At 55.3% G+C, this 19,367-nt stretch overlaps 1 protein-coding gene across 1 annotated transcript in view; it reads right to left on the bottom strand.

Moving 5' to 3' along the window:
- Positions 1–17,482, bottom strand: part of LOC136373133 (tenascin-X-like) — a 29,188-nt gene extending 11,706 nt beyond the window's left edge. The window contains exons 1-20 of the mRNA XM_066338078.1: positions 17,103–17,482; positions 16,425–16,646; positions 15,670–15,782; positions 14,971–15,124; positions 13,542–14,210; positions 13,099–13,188; positions 12,487–12,780; positions 11,259–11,627; positions 10,342–10,674; positions 9,847–10,161; positions 8,733–9,077; positions 8,025–8,381; positions 6,888–7,232; positions 6,180–6,536; positions 5,062–5,406; positions 3,920–4,276; positions 2,833–3,167; positions 2,119–2,422; positions 1,253–1,540; positions 10–428 (exon numbers count right to left, since the gene is read on the bottom strand). Of these exons, the coding sequence (XP_066194175.1) occupies positions 10–428; positions 1,253–1,540; positions 2,119–2,422; positions 2,833–3,167; positions 3,920–4,276; positions 5,062–5,406; positions 6,180–6,536; positions 6,888–7,232; positions 8,025–8,381; positions 8,733–9,077; positions 9,847–10,161; positions 10,342–10,674; positions 11,259–11,627; positions 12,487–12,780; positions 13,099–13,188; positions 13,542–14,210; positions 14,971–15,124; positions 15,670–15,782; positions 16,425–16,646; positions 17,103–17,478 (6,387 nt within the window). The 5' untranslated portion in view covers positions 17,479–17,482. The remainder of the gene's footprint in view (positions 1–9; positions 429–1,252; positions 1,541–2,118; positions 2,423–2,832; positions 3,168–3,919; positions 4,277–5,061; positions 5,407–6,179; positions 6,537–6,887; positions 7,233–8,024; positions 8,382–8,732; positions 9,078–9,846; positions 10,162–10,341; positions 10,675–11,258; positions 11,628–12,486; positions 12,781–13,098; positions 13,189–13,541; positions 14,211–14,970; positions 15,125–15,669; positions 15,783–16,424; positions 16,647–17,102) is intronic.
- Positions 17,483–19,367: the final 1,885 nt, after the last annotated feature.

The raw sequence follows: 19,367 nt of genomic DNA, 5'->3' as shown, positions 1-19,367 counted from the left end.
CATCCCTTCTTTCTTCTGACTTTCCCTCTCACCTGTGATGACATCAATGGAAGTGTGGTCAATCCTTTCCCCGCTGTGAAACCCATAGAGGTGGAAGTGGTACTGGTGGGATGGGGACAGCCCTGGCACTGTCACTGAGCGTGATCCACCATCGATGGCAAGGACCTGGGGCTGGCCCTGGGCATCCTGGTACTGCAGTGTGAAGGAGTTGAAGGGGCCCTCAGGGACACTCCACTGCAGCCCCACAGAGTCAGGTGTGATACTGGAGACCTTCAGCTCTCCCAACACTGCCCAGGACGAGGGGGCCTCAGATGGAGGGGCCTTGGCTTGGGGATGTGCAGTTTGGTGATCCTCAGCTGTGGGGGCCTCAGTTCTGGAAGCCTCAGTTGGAGTGTCCAATGAGGGTGAGGGCAGATCCACTGGGTCAGCTGCAGCAACAACAGAGATGGGACAATGATGAATGTGGGCATCCATATGTCCATCCATATGTTCATCCATCATCCACTCAACTATCCATTATCCATCATGCACCATTTCCTCCCAGTCCCTTCTCACTATTCCCTCCTCAACCCGGCACTGAGTGCCCATTGACCCCAGCCCCATCCAATCAACCATGGGTGCTCCATGGATTTATTGACCAGCATCTACCATCCTCCCCCATCTTCATCATCATCATAATCAACATCATCCATCATCTTGATTCATCCAGTATTCACCATCCATCCATCCATCCATCCATCCATCCATCCATCCATCCATCCATCCATCCATCCATCCACCCATCCAAACAAACAAACAAACAACCAAACAAGCAATCAAGCAAGCAAGCAAGCAAGCAAACATCAATCTCCATCACTCCACCCTTCCATGGCCCCAGTCATCTCTCCATCTCCAAACTGTCTCCAGTTTCCCTGCCCCATTGCACCCGTCACACATTCCCATCCACATCACCATCCAAAATAGAGCAGTCACAAGTCCCAGAAAACATCCGCTCAATGATTGACACTTCCCACCTGCTCCTGACAAGAAACCTCCGCCATCCATCACCCATTGTAACCCAGCCCTCCCTCCACCCTTTCACTATCCATTTCTACAAGCATCCAATGACGTTCATGTCCATCCTTCTACTCATGACTCCATCCAGCCCTCCAGCCATCCATCCATAATCTGACTTCTTCTCCATCTTTCCATCAGCCGCTCCATCCCTACTTCCATTTCCCCCACCTTTCCACCCTCTGACCTTCCTCCCCACCTGTGACAACATCCGTGGAGACACGGTCAGTCCTCTTCCTGCCCCGCAGCCCGTAGAGGTGGAAGCGGTACCGGTGAAATGGGGAGAGGCCTGGCACCGTCACCGAGCGGGAGCCGCCATTGATGGGCAGGGCTTGGGGCTGGCCCTGGGCATCCCGGTACTGCAGCAGGAAGGAATCAAAGGAGCCCTGAGGGACGCTCCATTGGAGCTGCACAGAGTTGGGTGTGACGCTGGAGATCGTCAGCTCCTCCAGCACAGCTCGCACTGGGAGGGCCTCAGATGCAGGGGACTCAGGTTTGAGTGTCTCCTGTTGGGGCTCCTGAGATGGTAATGGTTCTTCACTGGCTGCATTGGAGAGGAGATAGTACTGGGGATAGGCATCCACGTGTCTGTCCAAATGTCCATCCATCCATCCATCCATTCTTCACTTCACACACCCAACATGTAAGACAACCACCTAGACGGTTCCACATCCATCTCTCTGTCTCTTTCTCATCACATCACTCCATGCCTTCAACCCTCCCCACCCCCATTTCCCATGGACAATCTTCTACTCATCCATCACTGAATCCATCCTTGATGGATGGAGTGTGAGGGAAGCATTGAAGGACAGATGGAGACATGACAATTGATGGGTGATGGTGATACATGGTAGATGAAAATGACGGATGATTATGGATAACAGATGGTTGCTGATGGTGGATGATGGACGATGGACGGTGCTAGTCAGTAGTTTGGTGGAAGGGTTGATGGTTGATCAGATGATGCTGAGTCGATGGCTGCTCAGTGGTGAGTATGTGATGGGCATGGCATCCCTTGATGCCTCCATTTCTTGATCCTTCCATCCCTTTGACCTTCTGCCTCACCTGTGACAGTGTCGACGGAGACACGGTCAATCCTTTTGCCTGCACGCAGCCCGTAGAGGTGGAAGCGGTACTTGTGGGATGGGGACAGGCCTGAAACCGTCACCGAGCGAGACCCGCCATCGATGGGCAGGGCCTGGGGCTGGCCCTGGGCATCCCGGTACTGCAGCATAAAGGAGTCAAAGGAGCCCTTGGGGACCGTCCACTGCAGCTGCGCAGAGATGGGGGTGACACTGGAGACCCTCAGCTCCTCCAGCACCGCCCTTGCTGGAGTGGCCTCAGATGTGGGGGCCTCAGTTTGGAGTTTCTCATGCTGCGGTTCCTCTGTGGGCAGGAGCAGTTCCTCTGGCTCTTCTGTGTCTGCCATGGAGAGGGGTTGGTGATGGCTGTGTCCATCCAAACATCCATCTACCACCCACCAACCAAGCAACCATCCATCCATCCGTGCATCCTTTCAACTCCTAAACAATTAATTTTGACAACCAAGATCTACCCATCCATTCACACATGCTCTCATGTTTAGATCAAGTCATCCATACTCCATCCATTCACCCATCCACCCAATCACCCATTCCTCCACTCCTCCACAACTCCATCCCTTCCTCCAATCACCCATTCTTCCATCCCTTGATCATTGCATTTCTCCATATATCCATTTTCTTCACCATAACCCCATCAAACCTTCCTCCCTTGACCTTCCCGCTTACCTGTTTCAGCCTCGGTGGAGACACGGTTAATCTTCTTCTTGCCCCACAGTCCATAGAGATGGAAGCGGTACCGACGGGATGGGGACAGCCCTGGCACTGTCACCGAGCGGGAGCCGCCATCAATGGGCAGGGCCTGGGGCTGGCCCTGGGCATCCCGGTACTGCAGCAGGAAGGAATCAAAGGAGCCCTCAGGAACTCTCCACTGGAGCTGCACAGAGTTGGCTGTGACACTGGACACCTTCAGCTCTTCCAGCACCGCTCGCATCGGGAGTGCCTCAGATGCAGCGGACTCAGGTTTGGGCTTCTCCTGTTGGGGCTCCTCTGAGGGCAATGATTCTTCACTGGCTGCATTGGAGAGGAGATGGTAAAGGGCATAGGCAGCCATGTGTCACTCCAAATGTCCATCCCACCACCCACTAACTAATCCATCCATCCATCCATCCATCCATCTCACCATCCTTTCACCTTTTGGAACATTCATTCTGGCACCCATCATATACCCTTCCACCCATGCACATTTGCCTTCAACTTCTTTAAATTCATCCTCCATTGGATTGCCCAACCACACAACCACCACTCATCTGATATGGCAAACTACCAGATGAAATTTCCCAAAAATGCATCTTCTGCCATCCATCCACCCATCTATCCATTCTTCCCATCACACACCCAACATCTAAGACAACCACCTAGACGGTTCCACATCCATCTCTCTGTCTCTTTCTCATCACATCACTCCATGCCTTCAACCCTCCCCACCCCCATTTCCCATGGACAATCTTCCATTCACCCATCACTGAATCCATCCTTGATGGATAGAGTGTGAGGGAAGCATTGAAGGACAGATGGAGACATGATAATTGATGGGTGATGGTGATACATGGTAGATGAAGATGACGGATGATTATGGATAACTGATGGTTTCTACTGCTGATGGTGGATGCTGGACAATGCTAGTCAGTAGTTTGGTGGAAGGGTTGATGGTTGATCAGATGATGCTGAGTCAAGGGTTGCTCAGTGGTGAGTATGTGATGGGCATGGCATCCCTTGATGCCTCCATTTCTTGATCCTTCCATCCCTTTGACCTTCTGCCTCACCTGTGACAGTGTCGACGGAGACACGGTCAATCCTTTTGCCTGCAAGCAGCCCGTAGAGGTGGAAGCGGTACTTCTGGGATGGAGACAGGCCTGGAACCGTCACCGAGCGAGACCCGCCATCGATGGGCAGGGCCTGGGGCTGGCCCTGGGCATCCCGGTACTGCAGCATAAAGGAGTCAAAGGAGCCCTTGGAGACCGTCCACTGCAGCTGCGCAGAGATGGGGGTGACACTGGAGACCCTCAGCTCCTCCAGCACTGCCCTTGCTGGAGTGGCCTCAGATGTGGGGGCCTCAGTTTGGAGTTTCTCATGCTGCGGTTCCTCTGTGGGCAGGAGCAGTTCCTCTGGCTCTAGTGCAGCTCCTATTGACAGAGGTTGGTGATGGCTGTGTCCATCCAAACGTCCATCTACCGCACACCAAGCAAGCAAGCAACCAACCAAGCAAGCAACCAACCCAACCATTCATCCATCCATCGATCCATTCATATCCTGGACCATTCTTTCTGGCACTCGTCATCCATCCATCCATCAATCTATCCATCCATCCAGTCATGTTTGCCTTCACACACTTTTTCCTTCAACGCCTTCTTTAATCTCTCCCTGTATTTGATCATCCAATCACCCAGCCACTGAGCTGAGCTGATGTGATCTGTCAAACAATGGCCAGTCTTCCCTTACAAAACATCAGGCATTCTCCACCTTCATCCATTTATCATCCGTCTGTTTTTGTTAAGTGAATCCTTAAATCTAATTATCTATCCACACTCCCATTCTCATGCAACTCCCAAATCCAGGGCACAAACCAGCCACTGACTCAGCTTGAAATTCACTGTCCATCTATTCATCTATACATCCATCCATCCATCAATCCATCCACCTACCTAACTAACTAAGTCACCTGGGAGACTACATCCATTTTTGATCATCAACTCATCTCTTTCTGCAATGATCCAATGATCAATTCATTGATCTCTAACTTTAATACTTCATCTGTCGATACAACATCCAGCCCTCCAATGATCCTCAAATATCCATCCATACAATCACCAATTCGTGCATTGACTGATCTCTCCATCGACGCATGTATAAATTTTCTTCAACCATACATACACAGAGCCTTCCTCCCCCTGACCAGTTGCCTTACCTGTTTCAGCCTCGGTGGAGACATGGTTAATCTTCTTCTTGCCCCACAGTCCATAGAGATGGAAGCGGTACCGACGGGATGGGGACAGCCCTGGCACTGTCACCGAGCGGGAGCCGCCATCAATGGGCAGGGCCTGGGGCTGGCCCTGGGCATCCCGGTACTGCAGCAGGAAGGAATCAAAGGAGCCCTCAGGAACTCTCCACTGGAGCTGCACAGAGTTGGCTGTGACACTGGACACCTTCAGCTCTTCCAGCACCGCTCGCATCGGGAGTGCCTCAGATGCAGCGGACTCAGGTTTGGGCTTCTCCTGTTGGGGCTCCTCTGAGGGCAATGGTTCTTCACTGGCTGCATTGGAGAGGAGACGGTAAAGGGCATAGGCAGCCATGTGTCACTCCAAATGTCCATCCCACCACCCACTAACCAATCCATACATCCATCCATCCATCCATCCATCTCACCATCCTTTCACCTTTTGGAACATTCATTCTGGCACCCATCATATACCCTTCCACCCAACAACAGGTCATACCATGCACATTTGCCTTCAACTTCTTTAAATTCATCCTCCATTGGATTGCCCAACCACACAACCACCACTCATCTGATATGGCAAACTACCAGATGAAATTTCCCAAAAATGCATCTTCTGCCATCCATCCACCCATCTATCCATTCTTCCCTTCACACACCCAACATCTAAGACAACCACCGAGATGGTTCCACATCCATCTCTCTGTCTCTTTCTCATCACATCACTCCATGCCTTCAACCCTCCCCACCCCCATTTCCCATGGACAATCTTCTACTCATCCATCACTGAATCAGTCCTTGATGGATGGAGTGTGAGGGAAGCATTGAAGGACAGATGGAGACATGATAATTGATGGGTGATGGTGATACATGGTAGATGAAGATGACGGATGATTATGGATAACAGATGGTTGCTGATGGTGGATGATGGACGATGGACGGTGCTAGTCAGTAGTTTGGTGGAAGGGTTGATGGTTGATCAGATGATGCTGAGTCGATGGCTGCTCAGTGGTGAGTATGTGATGGGCATGGCATCCCTTGATGCCTCCATTTCTTGATCCTTCCATCCCTTTGACCTTCTGCCTCACCTGTGACAGTGTCGACGGAGACACGGTCAATCCTTTTGCCTGCACGCAGCCCGTAGAGGTGGAAGCGGTACTTGTGGGATGGGGACAGGCCTGGAACCGTCACCGAGCGAGACCCGCCATCAATGGGCAGGGCCTGGGGCTGGCCCTGGGCATCCCGGTACTGCAGCATAAAGGAGTCAAAGGAGCCCTTGGGGACCGTCCACTGCAGCTGCGCAGAGATGGGGGTGACTCTGGAGACCCTCAGCTCCTCCAGCACTGCCCTTGCTGGAGTGGCCTCAGATGTGGGGGCCTCAGTTTGGAGTTTCTCATGCTGCGGTTCCTCTGTGGGCAGGAGCAGTTCCTCTGGCTCTTCTGTGTCTGCCACGGAGAGGGGTTGGTGATGGCTGTGTCCATCCAAACATCCATCTACCACCCACCAACCAAGCAACCATCCATCCATCCGTGCATCCTTTCAACTCCTAAACAATTCATTTTGACAACCAAGATCTACCCATCCATCCACTCATCCTCTCATGTACAGATCAAGTCATCTGTCCATCCATCCCCCCATCCACCCAATCACCCATTCCTCCACTTCTCCACTCCTCCACAACTCCATCCCTTCCTCCAATCACCCATTCTTCCATCCCTTGATCGTTACATTTCTCATATATCCATTTTCTTCACCATAACCCCATCAAACCTTCCTCCCTTGACCTTCCCACTTACCTGTTTCAGCCTCGGTGGAGACATGGTTAATCTTCTTCTTGCCCCACAGTCCATAGAGATGGAAGCGGTACCGACGGGATGGGGACAGCCCTGGCACTGTCACTGAGCGGGAGCCGCCATCAATGGGCAGGGCCTGGGGCTGGCCCTGGGCATCCCGGTACTGCAGCAGGAAGGAATCAAAGGAGCCCTCAGGAACTCTCCACTGGAGCTGCACAGAGTTGGCTGTGACACTGGACACCTTCAGCTCTTCCAGCACCGCTCGCATCGGGAGTGCCTCAGATGCAGCGGACTCAGGTTTGGGCTTCTCCTGTTGGGGCTCCTCTGAGGGCAATGATTCTTCACTGGCTGCATTGGAGAGGAGATGGTAAAGGGCATAGGCAGCCATGTGTCACTCCAAATGTCCATCCCACCACCCACTAACCAATCCATACATCCATCCATCCATCCATCCATCCATCCATCCATCCATCCATCTCACCATCCTTTCACCTTTTGGAACATTCATTCTGGCACCCATCATATACCCTTCCACCCAACAACAAGTCATACCATGCACATTTGCCTTCAACTTCTTTAAATTCATCCTCCATTGATTGCCCAACCACACAACCACCACTCATCTGATATGGCAAACTACCAGATGAAATTTCCCAAAAATGCATCTTCTGTCATCCATCCACCCATCTATCCATTCTTCCCATCACACACCCAACATCTAAGACAACCACCTAGACGGTTCCACATCCATCTCTCTGTCTCTTTCTCATCACATCACTCCATGCCTTCAACCCTCCCCACCCCCATTTCCCATGGACAATCTTCTACTCATCCATCACTGAATCAGTCCTTGATGGATGGAGTGTGAGGGAAGCATTGAAGGACAGATGGAGACATGATAATTGATGGGTGATGGTGATACATGGTAGATGAAGATGACGGATGATTATGGATAACAGATGGTTGCTGATGGTGGATGATGGACGATGGACGGTGCTAGTCAGTAGTTTGGTGGAAGGGTTGATGGTTGATCAGATGATGCTGAGTCGATGGCTGCTCAGTGGTGAGTATGTGATGGGCATGGCATCCCTTGATGCCTCCATTTCTTGATCCTTCCATCCCTTTGACCTTCTGCCTCACCTGTGACAGTGTCGACGGAGACACGGTCAATCCTTTTGCCTGCACGCAGCCCGTAGAGGTGGAAGCGGTACTTGTGGGATGGGGACAGGCCTGGAACCGTCACCGAGCGAGACCCGCCATCAATGGGCAGGGCCTGGGGCTGGCCCTGGGCATCCCGGTACTGCAGCATAAAGGAGTCAAAGGAGCCCTTGGGGACCGTCCACTGCAGCTGCGCAGAGATGGGGGTGACTCTGGAGACCCTCAGCTCCTCCAGCACTGCCCTTGCTGGAGTGGCCTCAGATGTGGGGGCCTCAGTTTGGAGTTTCTCATGCTGCGGTTCCTCTGTGGGCAGGAGCAGTTCCTCTGGCTCTTCTGTGTCTGCCACGGAGAGGGGTTGGTGATGGCTGTGTCCATCCAAACATCCATCTACCACCCACCAACCAAGCAACCATCCATCCATCCGTGCATCCTTTCAACTCCTAAACAATTCATTTTGACAACCAAGATCTACCCATCCATCCACTCATCCTCTCATGTACAGATCAAGTCATCTGTCCATCCATCCCCCCATCCACCCAATCACCCATTCCTCCACTTCTCCACTCCTCCACAACTCCATCCCTTCCTCCAATCACCCATTCTTCCATCCCTTGATCGTTACATTTCTCATATATCCATTTTCTTCACCATAACCCCATCAAACCTTCCTCCCTTGACCTTCCCACTTACCTGTTTCAGCCTCGGTGGAGACATGGTTAATCTTCTTCTTGCCCCACAGTCCATAGAGATGGAAGCGGTACCGACGGGATGGGGACAGCCCTGGCACTGTCACTGAGCGGGAGCCGCCATCAATGGGCAGGGCCTGGGGCTGGCCCTGGGCATCCCGGTACTGCAGCAGGAAGGAATCAAAGGAGCCCTCAGGAACTCTCCACTGGAGCTGCACAGAGTTGGCTGTGACACTGGACACCTTCAGCTCTTCCAGCACTGCTCGCATCGGGAGTGCCTCAGATGCAGCGGACTCAGGTTTGGGCTTCTCCTGTTGGGGCTCCTCTGAGGGCAATGGTTCTTCACTGGCTGCATTGGAGAGGAGATGGTAAAGGGCATAGGCAGCCATGTGTCACTCCAAATGTCCATCCCACCACCCACTAACTAATCCATCCATCCATCCATCCATCCATCTCACCATCCTTTCACCTTTTGGAACATTCATTCTGGCACCCAACATATACCCTTCCACCCAACAACAGGTCATACCATGCACATTTGCCTTCAACTTCTTTAAATTCATCCTCCATTGGATTGCCCAACCACACAACCACCACTCATCTGATATGGCAAACTACCAGATGAAATTTCCCGAAAATGCATCTTCTGTCATCCATCCACCCATCTATCCATTCTTCCCATCACACACCCAACATCTAAGACAACCACCTAGACGGTTCCACATCCATCTCTCTGTCTCTTTCTCATCACATCACTCCATGCCTTCAACCCTCCCCACCCCCATTTCCCATGGACAATCTTCTACTCATCCATCACTGAATCCATCCTTGATGGATAGAGTGTGAGGGAAGCATTGAAGGACAGATGGAGACATGACAATTGATGGGTGATGGTGATACATGGTAGATGAAGATGACGGATGATTATGGATAACTGATGGTTGCTGATGGTGGATGATGGATGATGGACAATGCTAGTCAGTAGGTTGGTGGAAGGGTTGATGGTTGATCAGATGGTGCTGAGTCGATGGCTGCTCAGTGGTGAGTATGTGATGGGCATGGCATCCCTTGATGCCTCCATTTCTTGATCCTTCCATCCCTTTGACCTTCTGCCTTACCTGTGACAGTGTCGACGGAGACACGGTCAATCCTTTTGCCTGCACGCAGCCCGTAGAGGTGGAAGCGGTACTTGTGGGATGGGGACAGGCCTGGAACCGTCACCGAGCGAGACCCGCCATCGATGGGCAGGGCCTGGGGCTGGCCCTGGGCATCCCGGTACTGCAGCATAAAGGAGTCAAAGGAGCCCTTGGGGACCGTCCACTGCAGCTGCGCAGAGATGGGGGTGACTCTGGAGACCCTCAGCTCCTCCAGCACTGCCCTTGCTGGAGTGGCCTCAGATGTGGGGGCCTCAGTTTGGAGTTTCTCATGCTGCGGTTCCTCTGTGGGCAGGAGCAGTTCCTCTGGCTCTTCTGTGTCTGCCACGGAGAGGGGTTGGTGATGGCTGTGTCCATCCAAACATCCATCTACCACCCACCAACCAAGCAAGCATCCATCCACACTTCCACACTCTCTGTAACCTTCCTGCTCCCTTTTGATAGCCTAGGTGTAGTCATGGTTAATGCTTTTCCTAGTCTGCAGCCCATAGGGTTGGAAGTGGTACTGGTGGGATGGGGACAGCCCCAGGATTGTCACTGTTTGGGCTCTGCCACCAATAGGCAGGGCCTTGGGCTGGCCCTTGGTATCCTCGTACTGGAGCATGAAGGAACCAAATGAGCCCTCAGGTACACTGTACTGTAGCTGCAGATAGTTCTGTGTGACCCTATATACTCTCAGTTCCTCCAGCACTGCCCATAGCAGACATCCCTCAGACAGAGGGGACATAATTTCAGATTTCTCCTGTTGGGGTTCCATTGTTAGTGGGGGCAGGTTCTGTTGCTCTTCTTCAGCTTTGATGGAGAGGGGATGGTGATGGCTGTGGATATGCCTGTGTCCCTCCAAATGTCCATCCCACCAGTCAGCAACCCATCCAGCCATACACCCATCCATCCATCCATCACCACCTCAACCCAATTCCATATCCATCTCTGGTTCTTTCTTCCTGTATCCCTCCAGGCCTGTGTCCCTCCCAACCTCCTTTCCCATGGGCAATCTTACATTCATCCATCCATCATTGATGGACAAAGGATGATGGATGTGTGGATGGAAGAATGAATGGATGGAAGATGACTGATAAATGATGATGAATGACGATGACGATGATGATGGTGGTGATACATGGTAGATGAAAATTATGGATGATAATGATGGGTAATAGATTGATGATGATGATGATGATGATGATGATGATAGTGGATGGCAAATGTTGGTCAGCAAGTCAGTGGAAGGGTCAATGGTCAATGATTGATTGGGTGGGGTCCAAGTCAGCAGGTGCTCACTGACAGATGTGGATGGAATGGGGATGGGATCTCTTGATCCATCCACTTCTTGATCCATCCATCTGTCCATCCATCTATCCATCTATACCTCTGACCTTCCATCTCACCTGTGATGATATCAATAGAGACACGGTCAGTCTTCTTCCTGCTCCGCAACCCATAGAGGTGGAAACGGTACCGACGGGATGGGGACAGGCCTGGCACTGTCACTGAACGGGACCCGCCATCAATGGCCAGAGCCTGGGGCTGGCCCTGGACATCCCGGTACTGCAGCAGGAAGGAGTCAAAGGAGCCCTCAGGAACACTCCACTGTAGCCCCACAGAGTTGGGTGTGACACTGGAGACCCTCAGCTCCCCCAGCACTGCCTGCACAGGGATGGCATCAGATGGGGGGGTCTCATTTTGGGATTTCTCATGGTTTTGCTCCTCTGAGGGCAGTGGCAACTCCTCTGGCTCTTCTGTGCCTGCAATGGATAATGGCATGGTAATCCCATTGAATCATCCATCCACCATCCACCAGTCAATGCGTACATCTTTCTATTTACACTTTTATCAGCAGGGTTATTCATTCCAGCACACATCATCTACTCATCCATTTAACTACAGGCCATATCATGCACATTTTCCTTCTAACTCCTTTAATATCACCCTGTGTTGGGTCATCCAAGCACCCACTCCCTGATCTGACATGTCAAACCACTGACAAACTGTCCCAACAGCTATAATCCGTTATCCATCTTCATCCATTCATATATCTTCATCCATCCATTCATCCTGTTTCCTCCAGTCAGTCCTTGAATACAGTCCTATTTGAATCTCATTTGAATGCAATCTGACACCCCTATTCACCAACACTCACCCACTTACTCACTCAGAGCAAAATCCAGCCATGGACTCAGCCACGTGTGCACCTGCCCAGCCACATGTCCATTCAGCGTTCATCCATCCAATCCACCCAGGAGGCCCCCATCCATCGATGTATCATCCATCACCATCCATGCATTCTCCACCATACCCCTGTCCTTCAGTCTACCCAACCAACTAACTCATCCAGGAGCCACCACTCATTTTCAGTCATCTACCCATTCCTTATCTCTTCTTCTGTCCATCCATTGATCTGTCCATCAATGCATCCATCTCTCACCTTAACCGTGCATCTATCCATATATTCATGCAACCCTCCCATTGTCATCCATCCATCCATCCATCCAATCCTTCATCTTTCCACTCCTGCACCTCTCTATCCCTTCCTTCATCCACCCATTCCCCCACCCCTTAATCCCTCCCTCTATGCACCCGCACCCCCCTGACCTTCTCCCTCACCTGTCACAGCCTCGATGGAGACATGGTCAATCTTCCTCCTACCTTGCAGCCCATAGAGGTGGAAGTGGTACCGGCGGGATGGGGACAGGCCTGGCACTGTCACCGATCGAGACCCGCCATCAATGGGCAGGGCCTGGGGCTGGCCCTGGGCATCCCGGTACTGCAGCATGAAGGAGTCAAAGGAGTCCTCGGGGACACTCCACTGCAGCTGCATGGAGCTGGGGGTGATGCTGGTGACACTGAGATCACCCAGGACTGGCTGGGATGGATGCAGATCCTCTGGCTCGGCTTTGACTGCAATGGAGTGAGAATAGTGTGGGCAGAGTCATCTGTCTGTCCAGTCACATGACCATCTATGCCTCCAGCCCTCCCTCCATCTATCCCTCCCTTATCCCTCCACCCCTTCATCCATCCCCTCCACCATTCATGTCTCCATTCATCAGTCTCTCCATCCCTCTATCCATGTGACATCCATTCATCCATCCATCCATCCATCTATCCCTCCTCTCTCCATCCCAGATATTACAGAACCTTCTGAATTGGATGGGACCCACAAGGGTCATCAAGTCCAACACCTGAGTTCATCCCATCCATCACCGTCCACATTGGTACCTGTTTTCCCCACATCCCTCCATGGCTTCATTGGCTCCATCCCATCCATGTCCTCCCATTTCAGCACCAGCTCTTGGTTTCCACCCTCCCCTGCCCCCAGAGAGCGTGTTACAGGACATCCCTGCCACCCCGTCTCTCATTCTCCTCCCCAGGATGTCCCTCCCCCTGTCCTTGGTTGTCCTCCTCCTTTTCAGGATGCCCCTTCCACCCATCTTCCCTGTTCCCCTTTCTCCATCTCCTCCATCCCACCCTCCCTGGAATGTCCCTTCCCTGTCCTGTCCCACTCCCCATTCCCACCATCCCCCCGCATTCCTCTCACAGTGATGTTCCTTTCTGCCCATCCCCCCAGTTCTGCTCTCCAGGATGTCTCTCCCCTTGTACCCTCCAACCCCCTTCCCAATGTCCCCACCCTCTCCTGGTTCAATCTCTGCCATGATGTCCACCTGTGAGTCCCTGTCCTCTCCCAAGGGTTGGGTGCCGGCGCAGGATGTAGGCCAGGATGGCACGGGCCACCCCTGGCACTGTCTGGTTGCCACGGAGTGGAAAGTTGGTGGCCCGCAGATGGCTCTCGAGACGCTCAAGCAGGGATCCACTGTATGTGGACAGCCGGCCCACCAGGTCCTGCAGGGAGGGGATGCCTGGGGACAGTGAGGGCCATGGGGACACTGGGGACCATGGGGGTGGAGGGGACTCTGGAAACATTGGGGACTCTGGGGACCCTGGCAATTCTGGGAGCTCTGGGGGCAAAGGGGACTCTGGGGACACTGGTGACACTGAGAAATCTGGTGACACTGATGACCCTGGGACTTCTGGTGATGCTGGTGACTCTGGGGATTCTGGTGACACTGATGACCTTGGAGGTGCTGGGGATCCCAGGGACCCTCGAGCTACTGGGGATGCTGGAACCTTGGAGGATGCTGGTGGCCCCAAAGAACCAGGTGACCCCAAGTTTGGTGATATGGGTGATACCAGTGACCCTGGGGACCCCAGTGACCCGGGGGATCCTGGGGACTCCGGGGGCCCTCGGGCTGATGGTGCCACTGCTGGGGACCCCAGAGAGCCCTGCGGTGATGCTGGGGACCCCTCATAGCTGGGCACAGGCGGGATGAGTGCTGTGGAGCAAAGGGGATCCATGTCACCAATCATCGCAGAGAGTCCCTGGGGGACATCCCTGTCCCAGCCCTGTCCCAGTCCCTGGGCCATCCCCACCCAGTTCCCTTGTCCATGTTACCCCTGTATCCATGCCCATGCTACCTCTATCCCTGTTCCCCTGGTATCCCTTTTCCCATCCTTGTCCCCACTTTCTTGGCCATGCCATCGCTGTCTCCAACCCCATCCTTGTGCTATCCCATCTCTGTTCAGTGCCACACTGTTCCCATGCTGTCTCCATCCCTGTACCATTCCCACCCCTGTGCAATTCCTGACCACACATCTGGGCTGTCCTGTTAACTGTGACACTGTGCTATCACTGTCTCCATGCCTTTTATTCCTGTCCCCATGCCCATGCCAACCCCAACCCCATCCTTATCCCCTTGCTATCCCTGTCCCCATGGTGATCCCATGTCATCACTGTCCCCATCCCTGTGCCATCCCCATTCCCATCTGTGTACCATCCTGTTCCTGTCCCCATGCTACCCACTGTCCCCACTGCTTCCTTTCATCCCCTCTCCCATTCCTGTCCCTACTGTGTCCCTAACTCCATCTCTATGCCCCTTGCCTTGTCCCCCAGTGTCCCCACCTGCGCACAGGTGCAGGACCCCAGGCCCTCTCCATCCTCATCCCTATGCCATTCCCACCCTCACCTTTGTCCCTGTTGCCCCAGCCCCTTCCCTGTTCCCACAGTGTTTCCAGGCGTCCCTGTGGTGTCCCCACCTGTGCGCAGACGCAGGACTCCAGGTGCCCCCAGATGCGGCCCCCGCCGGGCTTGGACCAGCAGCTCAAAGGGGCGGCCTGGGGACAGCCCTGTCACTGAGAAGGCAACAGCAGAGCTGGGCAGTTCGTGGGTTGTCATGGCCACAGGGTCATCCTGGGGACAGAGACAGTGTGAGGGGGTGGGAGGGGACACCAGGGAGAGACATTGAGGACACACTGGGGACACCTTAGGAACATCTTGGGAATTTCAGGGACACATTGGAGACGTTGGGGACATATTCAGGACACAGTGTGGCGACTCACTGGGGATGTGTTGGAAGATAGATTGGGGACACAATGGGAACACACTGGGGACATGGTGGAGACACAATAGAGAACACTGGGGACACACTGGACACAGGTTGAGGACACTATGGGACATACTGGGGTCATGTTGGGGACATGCTGGAGGGTTGCACTGGGCACACGTTTAGAACACATTGCAGGGGCTTAAGGGGGACATATTTGGTACATGTAGGGGATACCACTGAGGACACCATGGGGACACATGGGGATGATTTGGAGACATATTGGGGTCATCCCACTGTGTCCACACTGGTGGCACTGGGGTTTTGCCCCTTCCTGTTTCCCTCTGTGTTCCCTCCTATCCCTGTCCCATCCCCATGTCCCCACCCTTATGTCTCCTGTGTCCCCACTTACCAGGGGGACAAGTGTCACCCGGTAGCCATCAGGAGGAACGAGGGGCTGGGGCCAGGTGATGCGCAGGGACGTTGGGGTGCGGGAGGCCAACCGTGGTGTTACCCAGGGCACCTCTGAGGGGACAATGCAGGGACACCATGGGTACACCAGGGGACACACATTAGATGGGGATGCCCTGGGATGGAGACACCCTGGGGACACCACAGGGACACCCTGGGATGGGGCATCTAGGGGATGGGGACACCCTGGGAACACCCTAGGACATGCTGAGGACACACTGGGGACACAGCGGGGCGGGGACACTCAGGGATGGGACACTGAGAGGCACTGAGGGGCATTGGGAGTGGCACATAGGGACGGACGCTTGGGGACACAATGAGGTGGCATGAGAACACCCCACGGATGGGGAGAGAAGTGGGGGTGTACTGGGAGCACTGGGATGGGGAGAACCGGAGGAACTCTGAAGGGCACTGGGGAACAGGTGGGTAAGCACTGGTGATACAGTAGGGCCCCCCAGGATGGGACGGGAGGAGGGGGGGCATTGGGAGCACTGAGGTGGTGTCACTCGGAAGTCGCTGGAGATACACTGAGGGGCACTGGGAGCGTTGGGGAGCCGCCGATGTCGCAGCAGTTTCCCCTCCCACCCAGGGGGTACACGCGCACTGTGTACAGGGGGTACAGTGGGAGCACTGAGGTGGGGAAGACGGGAGGTCACGGAGGGGTACTGGGAGCACTGGGGGGGCTCTGGGACGCACCGATGTCGCAGCGGGCGCCGCCCCAGCCCGGCGCACAGGCGGGGGTGGCGCAGTCGGGGCCGCTGAATCCCGGGAAGCAGCGGCAGCGCCCGCGCTCGCACCGGCCCTGGTCACTGCAGCCGCGGGGACACGCGGGGGGCGGGGCCGGGGGCGGGGCCTCGGCCGAGGGGGCGGGGCAGGCGCAGCCGCCGGCAGGAGGCGCACAGAGCTGCACCGACCGGCCTGAGGGACACGGGACACGGGACACGGGCGTGACCCCACTGACCCCACCAATGCCCCCCCAATGGCCTCCCAATGGCCTCCCAGTGACTCCCAGTGACCCCCCCAGTGACTCCCCCCCAATGACCCTGATGACTGCCAGTGACTCGTACTGGCCCCCCGGTGACCCCCCTAGTGACCTCCCGCTGACCCCCACTGTTCCCGGCAGTGATTCCCCACTGACCCCCAACCGGCCCCCCACTGACATCCCAATGGCCACAAGGACCATCATGACCCCAATGTCCCCACAAATAACCACCTCAGTGACCCCCCAATGACTCCCCAGTGATCCTCCAACGACCCTCTATGTCCCCCCTGTTCTTCATTCTCCCCGGCACCCTGTGTCCCCTCCATGTCCCTAATCTCTGTTACCTGTCCCAGCCTAGGGTTCTGCCATGTCCCCTCACTGTCCCTAGGAGCCCCATGTTCTCCCATGTCCCCTTGCCCTCCCTGTGTTCCCCTGTCCCAGCCTGGGGTTCCCCCATGTTCCCCCTCCTTGTCCTCTGTTACCTGTCCCAGCCTGGGGTCCCGCTGTGTCCCCACAGTGTCCCCTCAGTGCCTGCACGTGCCCCTCGAGCTCCCGCAGCCGCCTCAGCACATCCGCCAACGCTGCCCCACACTTCTCAGAGGAAGACTCGGGGGGGGACGTGGCAGGGGACACTGAAGGGGACACTGCCTCCCCCCGCAGCGCCAGCGCCAGCAGAAGAAGCCGCAGTTCCAGGGTCACCGGCATCGTCCTGGGGGAAAACGGGGGACATGGAGGTACCCAGAGGCAGCCACAGGGGAACAAGGACATTGTGGAGAGACACAGGGACAACAGTGGGGAGACACCAGTGGGGGAACACAGGCACATGTGGTGGGGGACACAGGGACACCTATGGGGACAGCTAGGGCACAAAGGCATATGGCATGAAGATGCAGAGACATGGGGATATTCATGGGGACACACAGGCACCAATGAAGGATATAGGGACAGCCGTGGGGACGTCCAAGGAAAACAACCCACAGGGAGGATGTGGAGACACCCTGGGGTCTCACACGAAGCACAGGGAACACTCATGGGGGGATGCAGGGAGAGAGGGACATCTTAGGGGACACCCACGGAGACACAGAGGGGGAAGACAGACACGCATAGGGGACACCCAGGAGACACCACTGGGGACATCCCCAGAGATACGTGCGTACCAGTAGGGGACACAGGAACATGTCTGGGGACACCTGAGCGACACAGAGACAGACACGAGGGGGGCACAGGGAGACCCATGGCGACACGGGGACAGTCGTGGGGGCATGAGGGACACGTGGGGGACATTCCTGGAGACACACAGACACCCCAAACCACAGCACCTCCCAGTAACCGCCAGTGACTCTTCAGTAACCACCAGTGCCCCCCTCAGGAACTCCCGGTGATTCCCAGTCCTCCTCAGTCCCCGCAACACCTACAGTGCCCCCTGTTCACCCCAGTGCGCCCCAATTTCTCCAGTCTTCCACAGTGCCCGCAAGTTCCCCCCAGTACTTCCCAGCCCCCTGCGTCCCCCAGTGACCCCCTGGTACCCCCGAGTCCCCCTCGTTGCCACAGTGCCTCCAGCTCCCCCCCGTCTCTCCCAGTTCTCCCAGTGCTTCCCAGTCCTTCCCAGTGCCCCAAATTCCCCCCAGTTCTCTCAGTGCCCCCCAGTCCTGCTGTGTTCTCCCAAGCCCCGCCCAGTCACCCCCCAGTGACTCCAGTTCCCCCGGTCCCTCCTGTGCCCCCCGGCGCCCCTCCAGTGCCCCACGTCCCCCCAGTACCTCCGGCGGGTCCCGCCGCGCTCTCGCTCTGGGCCGGGCGGGGTCGGCCACCGGGGGCGGGGCCGGGGCGGGGCCTGAGCCCCTCCCTCCCCGCACCCCCAGGGGAGCCGCCCCCGCCCGTGTTTGGGGTGTCGCCATGGAAACCAAACAACCGAGAGGGAAGGGCTCCCAGTGCTCCCAGTGACACCAGCAACGTGCCTCAGACTGACCCCCGGCTCACAGGAACGCCAGTGTAGTCCACCCCAGTGCCCCCAGTGCCCCCAGTGACACCACTAACACAGCACAGCACATCCCAGTGCTCCCAGTGACACCAGCAACTGATCCCCGGCTCACAGGAGCGCCAATGTAGTCCACCCCAGTGCCCCCAGTGACACCACTAACACAGCACAGCACATCCCAGCGCTCCCAGTAGTGTAGGACCTGTCCTTCACCTCATCCCATTCCTGCCAGGAACATCAGTAACACAGGACAACTCATCCCAGTGCTCCCAACAACAGAAGTAACCCCAGTGCCACCTTCCCTCTAGCTCCCAGTGACACCAGTAACATGGGAAAGCCCATCTCAGCGCTCCCAGGAACCACAGTATAGCCTGCCCCAGTGCTCCTAGTGACACCAGTAATGTGGCACAGCGCACCCCAGTCCTCCTAGTAACACCAGTATGGCCAGTCCAGCAACGCCAGTAGCCCCCCAAAACCCAGTAAGCTTAACTCATGACTCCTCATAACACACCCTGATGCTCCCAGTGACACAGCACAGTAACACGGCACAGTCCACCCCAGTGCTCCCAGTTATGGCAGCATAGTCTGTCCAAATGTTCTCAGCAACACCAGTAATGTGGCACAGCCCGACCCAGAGCTCCCAGTAACACCAGTACGGTTCATCCCAGTACTCCCAGTGCCC

The sequence above is a fragment of the Sylvia atricapilla genome, chromosome 32 (assembly GCF_009819655.1).
Source record: "Sylvia atricapilla isolate bSylAtr1 chromosome 32, bSylAtr1.pri, whole genome shotgun sequence".
Classification (NCBI taxonomy): Eukaryota; Metazoa; Chordata; class Aves; order Passeriformes; family Sylviidae; genus Sylvia; species Sylvia atricapilla.
The sequence above is the reverse complement of the archived record's forward strand: the minus strand, read 5'-3'. Positions and strand labels throughout refer to the sequence as shown.